Source organism: Capsicum annuum, chromosome 10 (assembly GCF_002878395.1).
Source record: "Capsicum annuum cultivar UCD-10X-F1 chromosome 10, UCD10Xv1.1, whole genome shotgun sequence".
Taxonomy (NCBI): domain Eukaryota; kingdom Viridiplantae; phylum Streptophyta; class Magnoliopsida; order Solanales; family Solanaceae; genus Capsicum; species Capsicum annuum.
The window spans coordinates 219,271,895-219,286,367 of NC_061120.1; the positions used below are offsets into that span (position 1 = coordinate 219,271,895).

A 14,473-nucleotide genomic window follows, 5' to 3' on the forward strand; every position below is an offset into this window, starting at 1 on the left:
AAGATGGAGAATAAGGAAAAGTGGCCACCCTCACCATGACTAATGCACATGCAATTGGTTTTAGAGTGGAGTCATGTCTATAGTCCTTTTGCCTTTGTAAAGTGTAGTGAAAATGACTTGGAAGGTGGGATTTGTTTTCTTTTTGTTGTTCTTATATAAAGACATGACAATGTTTTCTTAGATGTTTTAATGGGGATAGGGAAAGGGAAAACGGGGAGGGAATTATTATAATATAAGAAATCGAACTCAATTTTATCGACACGGCGGATTGAGTTGTGATGGTCAGCTAACTGAACAACTAAGATTTTATGTTTTGTTAGTGATTGGTTAGTTCAATTTACTTTTTAATCTAGAAATTTCACCTATATATTTACTTTCTTGCCTCAAAGAAATCAATTCTACCGAAAGTACTTGTTAGGACTTTCTTGTAATAACTTTTCAAGGAACAATAATAAAAAAATACTTTATTATTTTAGAAATGTTTGAACCAAATATTTCTCCAAATTATAAGTGACAACTTTGGTTTTTGGAGGGTGTAATGTATGCCGCCTTGCTCCTGTCCTGTGAAGATATGGTGTTATTTTTTTTATAGAAAATCGACTCAAATAAAACGTATCAAAATTAAATATAATAAAAAGGTACAATAATGATAAAGACATGCTAAAAATAAAAAGAGAAAAGAACAATTGCAAAAAAGACAATTCGATGCGCTAAATCTCTAGCTATGTACAAATTCCGACCACAAAAATATTGTATGCAACTTTATCTTGCATTTCTTTCGAAGACTGTTTTCAAGGTTTGAACCAGTGATCTCCTGGTCACTTGACATCAATTTTACCAGTTGCGATATCAGAAGTGTTATGATACTATCCATCTGCCAAAATTCCATTGATTGTTTTGATATAGCTAACGTGTTTAATTATACGCAATGATGAATCCTAAAATGTCAAAATAAATTGACTAAAAAAAGAATTATACTAAAGTACACATGATTTGGTTAAAGTAATAATTTAATGACTTGTAATGATACTCTTAGTTTCTTTTATGTACGAAAGACAAACTAATTGCACACAATTTAAAACACAATAAAAATTATAATTTTAAGCAATTAATCAACAAATTAATTGTTCAACAACTAATTAATTTAATTAGTGTTCTTCTTTAACTAAACATTAGAACAAAATAGTCAAAAGCAACGGCATGGTGAATGATTCTGTTAAGTGGTGATTAATTTTCTTTAATCCATTGTATGAAAAAAGAAACATAATTATATGGTAATTAATTAATAAATTCCCAAAAGTAAGCAGCAAAAGCTAAATAAAAATGATTAAGTATTTTGGTTATGGTAAAGTAAGTGTCGAGCTCATAATTGTCAATGTACAAAAGTTGCATTTATGATTAATTCATGCAAAAAAAAATAAAAAAAATTGCCTTAATGGATGTAGTAATAATGAGTTGCGGAGTCAGAAATTTAGCGAATAGTGTGTAAACTTTTATTAACTTTGTTACATCTGTGTAAAATTAAATATATACTTATAATAACTAACATTCAACGTATATACACTACATAATTTTCTGGCGAACGATGTGCATCGATCCGTCCATGGTAATAATGCTTTTCAATTTTTGCTTGCTTTTTTTGTTCCTTATCAGGTGCTCGATATCTGCATCGAACTCTACTAAATACAAAGTCGCTTATTGCCTGGCCTATTTCTGAAGGTAACATTCTCAACAAGATTTTCTTCATTCCCAGAACCTCGAATCCTGAACTTCTAATTAAATTTTATTTTTTCTTAATCAAGCTCATCATTACTACAAAATTTTGCATGAACTATAGCAACAACATGGAGCATGAGGAAAAAAATTGAAATTTAATTTTCTCAGATATTTTTTTTATGACATATTTTCTTTCAAGAAATATATTTTTCATAACAACTTATAGGGAAAAATTACTTCTCACACTTATTCAGCTAAAATAATTTTTCTTATAATGAGTCTATTATTTAATTTCATATCACTTGTTTTAACCACAATTTAGACATAAAAAAGTTCATAAACAACTATCCTATTTGTTAATTTTATTTTTAATCGCAATTATACATTTTCTTAAGAAAAAAATCACCCATCAATCAAATTCCAAAAAATACTTTTATTTCCATATATTTATACATAAATAGGCGGTGATGTTTTTTTTTTTTTTGGTTTTCCATTCGGTGTCCGGTGCCCGCATTGGAGCCCTGACTAATCCGGATCGTACGTTGCAGTGCCCATTGAGGTGGCAGCGCTCCCAACAAAGTTTTTTCTATACCCAGGGTCAAACCCTCGACCTCTGGTTAAGGGTGGAGAAATAGGCGGTGATGGATTTTTTTTTTGGTTTCCCATTCGGTATCCGATGCCCGCATTGGAGCCCTGATTAGTCTGGACCACGCGTTGCAGGGCCCATTAAGGTGGCAGCACTCCCAATAGAGTTTTCTCCATACCCAGGATCAAATCTCGACCTTTGGTTAAGGGTGGAGAAATAGACGGTGATGTTTTTTTTTTTTTGGTTTCCCATTCGGTATTCGGTGCCCGCATTGGAGCCCTGATTAGTCTGGACCGCGCGTTGCAGGGCCCATTAAGGTGGCAGCGCTCCCAACAGAGTTTTCTCCATACTAAGGATCAAATCCTCGACCTCTGATTAAGGGTGGAGAAATAGGCGGTGATGTTTTTTTTTTTTTGATTTCCCATTCGGTATTCGGTGCCCGCATTGGAGCCCTGACTAGTCCGGATTGCGTGTTGCAGGGCCTATTAAGGTGGCAGCGCTCCCAACAGAGTTTTCTCTATACCCAATCAAATCATCGACCTCTGATTAAGGGCGGAAAAATAGGCGGTGATGTACTTGTTATTTTATTTTATTTTATTTTATTTACCCTACAATCATAGAGACATGCAAAGGTCCTACTTGTAACCTTTTGCCCATTACTAGTGGGTCCTTTGCACCTTGTGAAATAATTCAATTAATTTTGCCTTAAAAAATTTATATTATATTGATAGTGCTTCTTGGAAGTACTATATTAGTTAAGAATATTTTTTCCTCAACATTATAATTCAATGTGACATCTCCTGAAATTATTTTTCAATCCCAGAAAGAATTAATTCAATATATGTAAAGTTTAATAATATGTATAGGTCTAATCATGTCCCGACAAAAGTTGATTTAAAATACTAAAATCAAATCCAAACACAAAAATACATAATATGCAAATTGATTACGATTATGGTCCATCAATCTGAATTAATTGGGTTAATGAATAAAACGTATGAATATAATCAAGTTTTGTATATCGATAATGTAAAATGTATTAATATAATCAAGCTAACCTTAGTTATAAGTAATACTCCGATGAATACTTTTTAATTGATAAATTCAATAAAAATGATAGTTATATTAACTATCTAGATCATGGAACCAATTAGGATCGAAATAATCAAACGCAGAATCAAGATTTTTAATATATGATCAAAATAATGTGTTTAACACACATAAAATTTGACTTTTGATTCTTATAAACCCATATTTAAAGAGTTGACTCCGTCCTGAAAATGTTATCGAGCAAGCTTAAGTTAGCTCGTAGTTCTTTAACTTCATGCCTCCACTCAAGATTCACTCGCTTTTAGACAACCTCAACGTTTGGTTAGGTGTGATCTCCTAAACTCGTATCTAAAGAGTTGACTCCGTCCTGAAAATGTTATCGACCAAGCTTAAGTTAGCTCGTAGCTCTTTAACTCCATGCCTCTACTCAAGATTCACTCACTTTTAAACAACCTCAGTGTTCTTCTAAACTTGTATCTAAAGAGTTGACTCCGTCCTGAAAATATTATCGACCAAGCTTAAGTTAGCTCGTAGCTTCCAAGCTTAAGTTAGCTCGCAACTTCCGTCTAGAAAATGTTATAGACCAAGCTTAAGTTAGCTCGTTGCTCACGTCCTAAAAATGTTATCGAGCAAGCTTAAGTTAGCTCGTAGCTCTTTAACTACATGCCTCTACTCAAGATTCACGTGTTTGGTTAGGCATGAAATGTCACCCACACCCAACCTTATTGTCTCTCTCCGAAATTATCTCGAGGCACAATAATTTATCGTTGCCACCGTAGGTTAATGACACCCTAGTCCTTTGGGACATCAGTTTAGTAGATTCACGCCGGTCAATGTTGATATCCTTGACAAGCTACTAACACCCTTTCAATTGACATCAAGGGTAAAACACAGTTTCATTATGGATCGTGATATTACTATAACACATGAAATATTATTATTATAAAAAATATTTTATGTCATATCAAGAATGACAGGGCAGAAGACCAACATGACATATCTCACATGGGACAGAATCCTAGGCATATATATATATATGTAATGTAATTATACTTTTTTACTATATTACTTTGGTCTTCCTGTTATTGTCCCTCCAAACAGTCTTCTTGGTTTTTTACAATTATTTTTTCTATATATATACATCATGAACTTGAAGTACTAAAAATTTTAGAAAATGGACCCTTTACCTCAAATCCCAACTAGGGACTCAACCTTTAAAGGTGATCTATTATCCTAAACTATTTAAAATAGAGTTATTATCCTCTAAATTATTTTAAAGTGGAAATATTATCCCCCGAAAACTGACAACCAGTCATTTAAAATGTGATGTGATGCACGCGCTGCCACGTCATTGTCATTTCATTTTTTCTTTTTTTTACTCTAAAAAAATTAATTATGTAACTTTATTATTTCCTTTTTTCTTTTTCATTTTTCATTTTGCCCCATTTTCTTCTTCAACCAATTTCATCTTCTTAGGTCAAAAATAAAATTCTTGAGAAAAAAATGGCGGATTAATGAAGTTCTTGAATGGCGAGTTAATGAAGTTCTTGAATGGCGGATTAATGAAGTTCTTCAACCTAATTTCATCTCTTTTTGCTCAAGATCGCCATTAATGGCAAATTCTTCCCCATTGTGGAAGTTCAAAACTTTGAGCTCGCCATTAATGGTGGATCTTGAGCAAAAATAGAGAAAATTGGAGAAATGGGTTGAAAATTATACGTGGGTTATGTTGAAAATTATATATGGCATTGTGGAAATTCGAAGCTTTGAGCTCGCCATTAATGACGATCTTGAGCAAAAAGAGAGGAAATCAAAGTTCTTGAATTTTTTCAAGTTTTTTGAATCGGAGTTCCCCAACTTCTTCATTCAAGAATTCATTAATCGGAGAAATCTTATTGTTTCCTTAGTTCAAGTGTTTCTTGGTTTCGATTTCGGAGCAAAATGAATTTCTTAGTTTCAGAGAAATCCATTAATGAGGAATATGAGGAACTCCATTAATGAGTTAGTGAATTTTTGTTTAGAAAAAGTGAAGAAGAAGACATGACGTGACAATTAGAATTCATTAAGAAAAAATAATAATGAAAATATTTACTATATTATTAAAAATAATGATGTGGCAATCAGAAAAAAAAAAAGAATTTAAAGTGAAATGGGGTCAACTGACGCGCCCATGAGCAGGTGTAGTCACGTTCAGTGATAAGTCAACAACTGGGGGTAATAAATTCGGTAAAAATAAGTTTGGGGTAATAGGTCACCTTTAAAGGTAGAGTGTGAAGTTGAGATTTCGACTCAAGATTGGAGGGTAATAGACCATTTTTTCAAACATTTATGACACAAACTAAAAGTTGTAAGATTTATGATCTCATATATATCTTGACATATTATCTTCTGTGGTTGTTAGAGCGTATCACAAAGAGTAGTATACGATTAAAAAGCTTAATCGCTGAATATACACCAACGACAATAGTAATTTGTCAAGTGAATTTAGTATACGAAGATTTGAGTACACCTTTTTATAATGAATAACTTATGAAGGATAATTATATTAAAGTCTACTAGTCATTTTTAATTTAACGTATGGTAAATTGACAAACGAATCGATTATTCAAAACGTTTTGCTATAATTACGTGTCTTTCACTTTTATTACAATAAAGACTTCATTTTTGAACCAAGGAGGTTAAATATGAATCTAGGGATGGATACGGGTGCAAGGATTCGGCAAAAAATAATATAAATATCTAAAAATAGAGCTATAAAACATAAATTATGAGAGAGAAAATATCGTGCAAGAAGAAAATCTTGGAAGGAGAAAAAAAAAAAGTAATAACATAGAAATTTCTATATAATGAATATTTCATTTTCTTCAATTTTGCCTCATCTTTTGTTTTGATTACAAAATTTATTAAATCTGTCCGAACTTTTCCAGTTGATTTTGGTCAAAGTAGCCAAAATCGATTTACCAAATCAGCTACATATCCCACACTCATATTTTATCAACACAAATATGGTATCGAAAGTGAAAAGTCCGAGCAACATAGCTCACAAGTAACAGTTGCATAGATTCATATGCAGTTCCATTCACTCACCCTTCTCATTTCTCGTGACACTGTCAGTTTGAGTTTGTGTACTCAAATAAGTACTAGTCATTAGTAGTAGTAACATATAGATTCTCTCTCTCTCTCTCTCTCTCTCTCTTTAAAGTCTCTTTTCAGAAACTCTCAACATACTTTCCCTCTTTTTCTTTCTATAGCAAAAACACCTGGCCCAAAATAAGTTTTTATTGTACTCCCATTTTCTCTATTTGTCCTTGCAACCTTAATCTTAAGTTTGTTTCTGCAACATTTTTTGTTCTTTTTTTGGTACTAAGAGTCAGCTCAGCCACTGTTTTTTGTGTTTCTTCTTTGTACTGTACCCCCATTTTCTCCTTATATCTCATCATCTTTCTCTATTTGTCCTTGAAACTGCAACTTTAATCTTAAGTTTAATTTGTTTCTGCAACTTTTTTTTGTTCTTTTTTGGTACTCAGCCACTGGTTTTTGTCTTTCTTGTTTTTTAGTGTCTGGTTTTTGTTCATTCTTGATTTTTGATTAGGGTTTTTTTATAGCTACATTTTGTTTTTGGAGTATAAAGATTGCAAACTTGTACATTTTTCTTTCTAAACCCTTTTGTTTTTGCAACATTTTTGGTACTAAGATTTAGCTTCACCTTAGCTTAGCCACTGGTTTTTGTGTTTCTTGTTTTGTAGTGTTTGTTTTCTCTTCTTTTTGATATGGGGTTGATTCTTGATTTTTGATTAGGACTTCTTTATAGCTACATTTTGTTTTTTTGAGTTTTAAAGATTGCAACTTTATTGTTCTTTTTTTGGTACTAAGATTCAGCTCACCTTAGCTCAGCCACTGGATTTTGTGTTTCTTGTTTTGTAGTGTTTGTTTGTGTCTTCTTTTTGCCATGGGGTTGATTCTTGATTGTTGATAAGGACTTCTTTATAGCTACATTTTGTGTTTTGAGTATAAAGATTGCACCTTTAGTGTTTCTGTTACATTTTCAAGATTCTTGAAATGGGGTGTTTCAAGTTTGTATCTTTTTGTGTCTAAACCCTTTAGTTTCTCCTCTAATTGTCTCTACAAGACTTCTTGGTTTTTCTTGTTTCTTGGGTTTTTTGGGTTCTAGCATTTTTGTTGTTTGATGGTTTCTTGATTGTTCCATTTGGGGTTTTTTCTTTTTGGGGAAATTAAAGATTCTTGAAAAAACAACCTAAAAATGGTAATTTTAAGGTTGTTTACTGCTTTGTTGGTTTGGTTGTTGTTGTTAAGGTCTGCAGAGGCTCTTCATGAACAAGCCATTTTGGAAGCAATTGGCAAAGAGCTAGCAATACCTGGTTGGGATCTGAATAGCACTGATTTCTGTTCATGGCATAGCATTAGTTGCAGCTCAAACAGTTCAATGGTGGAAAGGTTGAATCTTTCGGGTTTTCGATTACAAGGTAATTTGACTCTAATATCTGAGCTCAAAGCATTGAAGTGGTTAGACCTTTCTAATAACAATTTCCAAGGTTCAATTCCATCAGCATTTGGGAATTTGTCTGAGCTTCAGTTTCTTGATTTGTCTTTTAACATGTTTGGAAAAACTATTCCTGGTGAACTAGGTAAGCTCAAGAACCTTAAAGCATTGAACCTTTCAAACAATTTGCTTGCTGGTTCAATACCTGATGAGCTTGAAGGGATGGAAAATTTGCACTATTTCCAAGTTTTTACCAATAAGCTGAGTGGTTTTATTCCAATGTGGATAGGGAATTTGACTAATCTTAGAGTGTTTGCAGCTTATGAGAATGAGTTTATTGGTGACATTCCAGTTAACTTAGGCTTACATTCTGAGCTTTTGTTATTGAATCTTCATTCAAATAAGCTTGAAGGGACAATACCTGAGAGTCTTTTTGCTATGGAGAAGCTTGAATTCTTGATTCTGACTAATAATAAGTTGACTGGCCTTATTCCTGATTCAATTGTGAATTGCAAAGGCCTTTCGAATATTAGAATTGGGAATAACAAGCTGATAGGTGGCATACCGAAAGCGATTGGGAATATAAGTAGTCTTACTTATTTTGAAGCAGATAATAACACACTGTCTGGTGAAATAGTCTCAGGATTTGCAAAATGCTCTAATCTTACTCTACTTAATTTAGCTTCAAATGGTTTTTCTGGTACTATCCCTCCCGAGTTTGGCGAGCTGAATAATCTGCAGGAGTTGATTGTTCCGGGGAATAACCTGTACGGAGAGATTCCAACTTCAGTTCTGAGGTGTAAGAATCTAAACAAGCTTGATTTGAGTAACAACAAGTTCAATGGAACCATACCGGGAGATATATGCAACACGACTAAACTACAGTTCTTGCTGTTGGGACAGAATTCGTTGAGAGGGGACATACCTCGTGAGATAGGGTACTGCGTAAAACTGCTTGAGTTGCAAATGGGAAGTAATTATCTTACTGGAAGTATCCCTCCTGAGATTGGTCATATGAAGAACTTGCAGATTTCATTGAATTTGAGTCATAATCATCTTCATGGTCAGTTGCCTAAGGATCTTGGGAAACTTGACAAGTTGGTTTCATTAGATGTATCTAATAATCAGCTGTCGGGGAATATTCCGTTGGAATTGAAAGGTATGATGAGTTTGATAGAGGTTAACTTTTCGAACAATCAATTCACAGGTCCAATACCTGTTTTTGCTCCATTTGAGAAGAGCTTAAATTCAAGCTTTCTTGGAAACAAAGGGCTTTGTGGTGAGCCTTTGAGTAGTGATTGTGGATATGGTTTTGAGCATAACGGTTATCATCATCGAGGTTCCTACCGGATCATCTTGGCTGTTGTTGGTACTGGTTTGGCAATTTTTATAGCTGTGACAGTGGTTGTTTTACTCTACATGATGAGGGAGAAACAAGAGAAAACCACCACGGAAGCTGGAAATACCACCGATGAAATTTGTGGCAAGCCAGTGATCATAGCAGGGAATGTTTTCGATGAGAATCTCAAGCAAGCAATAGATTTTGATGCAGTTGTAAAGGCAGTAAGGAAAGATACAAATAAGATTAGCACTGGCACTTTCAGCAATGTGTATAGAGCAGACATGCCTTCTGGGATGATTTTATCGGTTAAGAGTCTAAAGTCGATGGACAAGACTATAATTCATCACCAGAGCAAGATGATCAGAGAGCTTGAAAAGCTAAGTAAACTCTGTCATGATAATCTTACTAGGCCTATTGGGTTTGCAATCTACGAGGAAGTTGTTCTACTCTTACATCATTACTATCCCAATGGGACGTTGGCTCAGTTTCTTCACGAGTCTAGCCAGAAACCTGAATACGAACCTGACTGGCCAACAAGACTTTCCATTGCCATTGGAGTTGCAGAAGGATTAGCGTTCCTTCATCACGTTGCCATAATCCATCTCGATGTTTCTTCAGGGAATGTGTTTCTTGATTCTAAATTCACCCCTTTGGTTGCCGAAGTTGAAATATCCCGACTCCTTGATCCATCTAGAGGGACTGCAAGTATTAGTGCTGTTGCTGGCTCATTCGGATACATTCCCCCAGGTACGCTAATCGTCTTAGTTTCTTTTTTTGTGAAAATTATACCTCTGGTGTCTGACTAATTCCTTCTCCTCAACAGAATATGCATATACAATGCAAGTAACAGCTCCTGGAAATGTTTATAGCTATGGGGTTGTTTTGCTCGAGATCCTTACCACACGACTACCTGTTGATGAAGCTTTTGGTGAAGGAGTTGATTTGGTCAGGTGGGTTCACGGTGCATCTGCGAGAGGAGAAACACCAGAGCAGATACTCGATGCCAAACTTAGCACCGTTTCTTTTGCTTGGAGGAAAGAAATGCTTGCGACTCTAAAGGTTGCATTGATGTGCACCGACACCATTCCTGCAAAACGGCCAAGAATGAAGAAGGTGGTAGAAATGCTTCAAGAGGTTACACAAAGTTGAATCAGAATCAAACTTTTATCATCCAAAAGTCTGCTTAGTACAAAACTGTATGAAGTTCAGTGTTCTTAGCCTAGACTAGAGGTCAAAATAGTTAAACTATGTATATTGTCTTGGGTTTCTGTCTTCTCTGATGATCAGCTCCGCATTTGTAATCTCGATTTTCACATTAGGGTGTATCAGGAGAAGGGTAAAAGCCTGAAGCAGTTCTTGTTATGTGTACCATTTTGTACTAGGTCTGCAATCTATATATATAGAGTTCTTTTTCTACAATACGCGTAAATGGAGGTTTGGTATGTTTGCAAGTAGCTTGAGATCTGTCTTGTTCTTTTCATTTTCCTGGTTCTTGAAGGACAAGATAGACATAGATGCTACGTTTGTGTTTACTTGGTTATACTTTTTGTTGGGTACGCGAACAAAAGTCCTACATTGGTAGCCGAAAAAAATCTGAATTTAGAAGAGATGAGAGGTAAGCTGTTATATTTCATTCCTTTGTCACATGTACAATCTGCTTGTTGATAAAGCACTCTATATCAATATAAGATTGAACGTTTTATCCAATAATACACTAGTTTTGCTGAACTTCAACTTCAGATTCTCTGGAATGAACATACAAATATTGAGAAAACAACTACAAAAAAAAGGCAGTCACCAAAGCATCGAATGTTTACACAGGGGGTGTATCCCTGACACAAAATAGATCACACGGAGACAACTTTACAATTGCTCCAAAGCATCCTTCATCACGAAAACAACCATGAGGCACACAACCTCTATTTCATACATCTATCTCACTATGGAGACAATTAAAAGACCCTATATTTCATTGCATGCAGTGATCTATGCTTATTTTTAAAAACTCTACATGTTTCTTTCCTGCCACAATGACCAAAAGATGCTTTTGTCTTTGTCCCATAGCTGTTTCTTTATCATGTCAGCTCTGTACTGCTGCTTTTGACGATGCTGAAGCGTTCGTATCAACTCTTTTATCTCCCGGTCAGAAAAACTTCTTCTGAATCTGAAATGCCAATCCATCATAGTTTCTGCAGTCTGCAATGGAGGCTTATCTGTTTTGAACTACACCAAAAAATCACGAGGAAGGTTCGCGATAGGGGACTGTAATGATAATCACAAGTATGAACAACCCACAGTAAACTCGGAACCAAGACAAAGCATTGGCTGACTGACTTAAACATGACGGCATTAACAAGGACATTTTTAGTTTCATGTTGGGTGCTTGAAAGAGCAGACTCGATGAGCATGCTCCCACTTCAATATTTTCAAAATTGAGAAAACCGTGCAAAAGCAATGACATAGTTAGGTGGGAAGGTACACGTGAAGAAGCAACAATACAAAGCATGAAACTGAGAAAAAAGTTAAGAGGTCACATGGAATGGCAATTATATGTCGAGTAAAAACAAAGAGATAAGTATCCAACACTGTGACATACTAGTGCCATGCTTGTCACATAGAGAAGAGATGAGAGACGGCACAGTAGTCAAGCTAATAATACATCACTTGACCTAATCATATACCGTTGATCAAGACTCTCAGGTTCCATTGATAGTAGTATAACGATTCCTTCGTATGACTGTGGCCAGCGCCTTCATACTGGAATCTCCCTTAATGGATGAATGAACTGCAGAATGAACGACCGAAAAATCCACCTCTGAAGCTATACAGATTAAGCAGTCTTTTCACTTCATTCCAAATGCCGACAGATCCTGCTTGAACAATTCTTTCACTTTTCTTTTCCTTTCCGTTTATAATCTCGTTTAAATAGTGGCACAAGCTGTAAGAGCAGAGTCAAGTTAACGATTTCATTTCCTCATCATCCGTACAATCCAAGTCCTTTATATTCGAATTACCACGATCAATTGGCCTGTTGTTTAACCTTCTACGTTTCAGTATACCCTCCGACTCCTTCATCAAATTGATGTACTTCTTTCTAACTTTTGCTAACGGATGTTCCTCGATAGCTCCTCTATCACAGTAAGCTTCTTTTAGTATTGCAGTGCAAGTCTTGTTCATTAATGACAAATTAAAGATATAAGGATGCCTCTCAAATGCCTTGTGAACTTTTTGCGGCAACCCCAAGGGTTTCCTAAGACACAAAAGCTTCTTCCTTTCTGCAGCATGCTCAACAAATAAACTAAGCAACTCATGAAGCACACCCACCACTCGTTTTTCCGCTACATCACTGTTGGGATCCAAACCTGAATAATCCTCATACGGTGAAACATATGGAAACTTCTGAAACTCATCAAACCAGTCTGCAATCTTTCTTTTAAGCCTCAATCCCTTTGATGGATACAGCGGGAACTCTATTGCCTCACCCTCCACACCAGTATACACTCCCCTCTTCATTGCATTCCTCTGCATCACCGATAAAAACCTTTCACTTCCATCGACATTAACAGCCAGCCCTTTTAATCCATCTTCCAGTTCTACAACTCTGAAACACCCATCAAGATTGTCTTCCGGTATCCTTAAGAGTTCGTCAGGTAAACCCAAATACCATTGTAGACCCTTAATTACCTTTATAGGAAGCATCTGTTCCCTGCCACTCATCAATATCAACTTCTTCAGCCTCAAAATGATATCATCCTTAGAATTTACATACACCTCTCTCTCCTCTCTATCAAGCTCAATAGCTCTCTGGGTCAGCTTAAACCAAGGCAAATTGTAGTTTGGGCCAGTAAATTCCTCAAAAACGGATGGGTACAACCTTAAGAACTGGGCAACCTTAATGGGTACTCCCAACTCTAAGCCTTTCTTTGAAATAGCAGAAATGGGGATGCAATAATCATCAGGTGAAGAGGAGACTATGCAGTTCTTAACAGCAATTAACGGCTTGAGTTGAACTGATCTGTGAATGGTGTCAATGGAGTCAAAAAAAGAGTCTTTTTTCCATTTCATGTACACATCTACATAGGTCTGCCTCTGGGTGTATGAGCAGGTAAGTGACTGTCTGGAAAAGAGGACGTCATGCAAGAGACATACAGAGTTCCTGCTTCTCCTGGCAATCATTGTCATCACCTTCTTTACGTGTTTATGTGCGTTGATATTCAATTGAAAATAAACACACACTGAGTTATATACTTTTCTATTGGCCCATGTTCTGAGCCCAAAACTAAGAAGAATATGTATTAAAGGAGCTTGAAAGCAGCAATCGTCTATGCAGTTTCTGGCAAGCTAACACTCTCGGGAATAGCTGGTAAATGCTCTTTATTGGTCACTGGACTACTGGAGGCCACTTCATTATACTGGCTGCCCCGCCTTTTTGCATCTATCCTTCTAGTTGATGAGCTTGAAACTATGATAATGGCTGAACAGCCCGTATGTATATTCACCGGAAGACAAAAGAACCTGAAAATATCACCATAACATGAGGTTTGAAGCAGAAAAATCAGTATTTAACACGTTTGAAGCGCCAATTGATCAGATATAGAGTTTATGCACTGATGTACAAATTTTTTTTAACTTAAATATCACAACTTCCAATTTCAAACGCCAACTAGTAAGAAACAGAAACCCAGAATAGAAAATCCAAGAACCAACCGAAAACAATCAACGTAAGCTCAATAACGAACTAAAGACACAAACTTTATGAAACACGCCTTGCATAGCATAAGCTGCAGCCCATATTCTGCGAATTTTTAGCATAATATCACATAGTTCCTCAACGTTCAAATGCCAACTACTAAGAAACAGAACACAGACCATAAAAATTCACAAAAAATCCAAAAAAATCCAACAACAACAACATACCCAGTGTATTCCCACAAAGTGGGGTCTGAGGAGGGAAGTGTACGCGGTCCATACCACTACCACAGATGAAGTAGAGAGGTTGTTTCCGACAGACCCCCGGCTCATGAATTCACAAAAAAATCTAACACCAACAACTGGATGCCCAAAAACCAACTAAAAGACACAAACTTTATGCAACAAGATCTACTATTGCATACAATAAGCTATAGTACATAATCCAAGAATTTTCCAATATAATATCACAAAATTCATCAATGATTATATACTTATTTTACCAAGTAACAGAACCCCACTTCACAAAAATTCATAAAAAGTCCAAAATCATCAATTTTAGCTCAAAAACCAACCAAAAGACACAAAC

At 35.5% G+C, this 14,473-nt stretch overlaps 2 protein-coding genes across 2 annotated transcripts; one reads left to right on the top strand and one right to left on the bottom strand.

Moving 5' to 3' along the window:
- The first annotated feature begins 6,449 nt into the window (after positions 1-6,449).
- On the top strand, positions 6,450-10,611 carry LOC107843913 (leucine-rich repeat receptor-like tyrosine-protein kinase PXC3). The gene is made up of 2 exons (XM_016688339.2): positions 6,450-9,942; positions 10,019-10,611. Exons 1-2 carry the CDS (start codon positions 7,614-7,616, stop codon positions 10,342-10,344), a joined length of 2,655 nt encoding a protein of 884 aa, XP_016543825.1. The 5' UTR covers positions 6,450-7,613; the 3' UTR covers positions 10,345-10,611.
- Positions 10,612-10,853: 242 nt separating this feature from the next.
- LOC107843911 (protein WHAT'S THIS FACTOR 9, mitochondrial) lies at positions 10,854-14,473 on the bottom strand. The gene is made up of 2 exons (XM_016688334.2): positions 14,113-14,473; positions 10,854-13,710 (listed from the first exon to the last, which is right to left on the bottom strand). Exon 2 carries the CDS (start codon positions 13,375-13,377, stop codon positions 12,148-12,150), a length of 1,230 nt encoding a protein of 409 aa, XP_016543820.1. The 5' UTR covers positions 13,378-13,710; positions 14,113-14,473; the 3' UTR covers positions 10,854-12,147.

Excerpts from the sequence above, each read along its gene's own strand:
- LOC107843913 (XM_016688339.2), top strand. The coding sequence starts at position 7,614 with ATGGTAATTTTAAGGTTGTTTACTGCTTTGTTGGTTTGGTTGTTGTTG. Across the intron at positions 9,943-10,018 it reads ATTCGGATACATTCCCCCAG|AATATGCATATACAATGCAA; the intron begins GTACGCTAATCG and ends TCTCCTCAACAG.
- LOC107843911 (XM_016688334.2), bottom strand. The coding sequence starts at position 13,377 with ATGACAATGATTGCCAGGAGAAGCAGGAACTCTGTATGTCTCTTGCAT.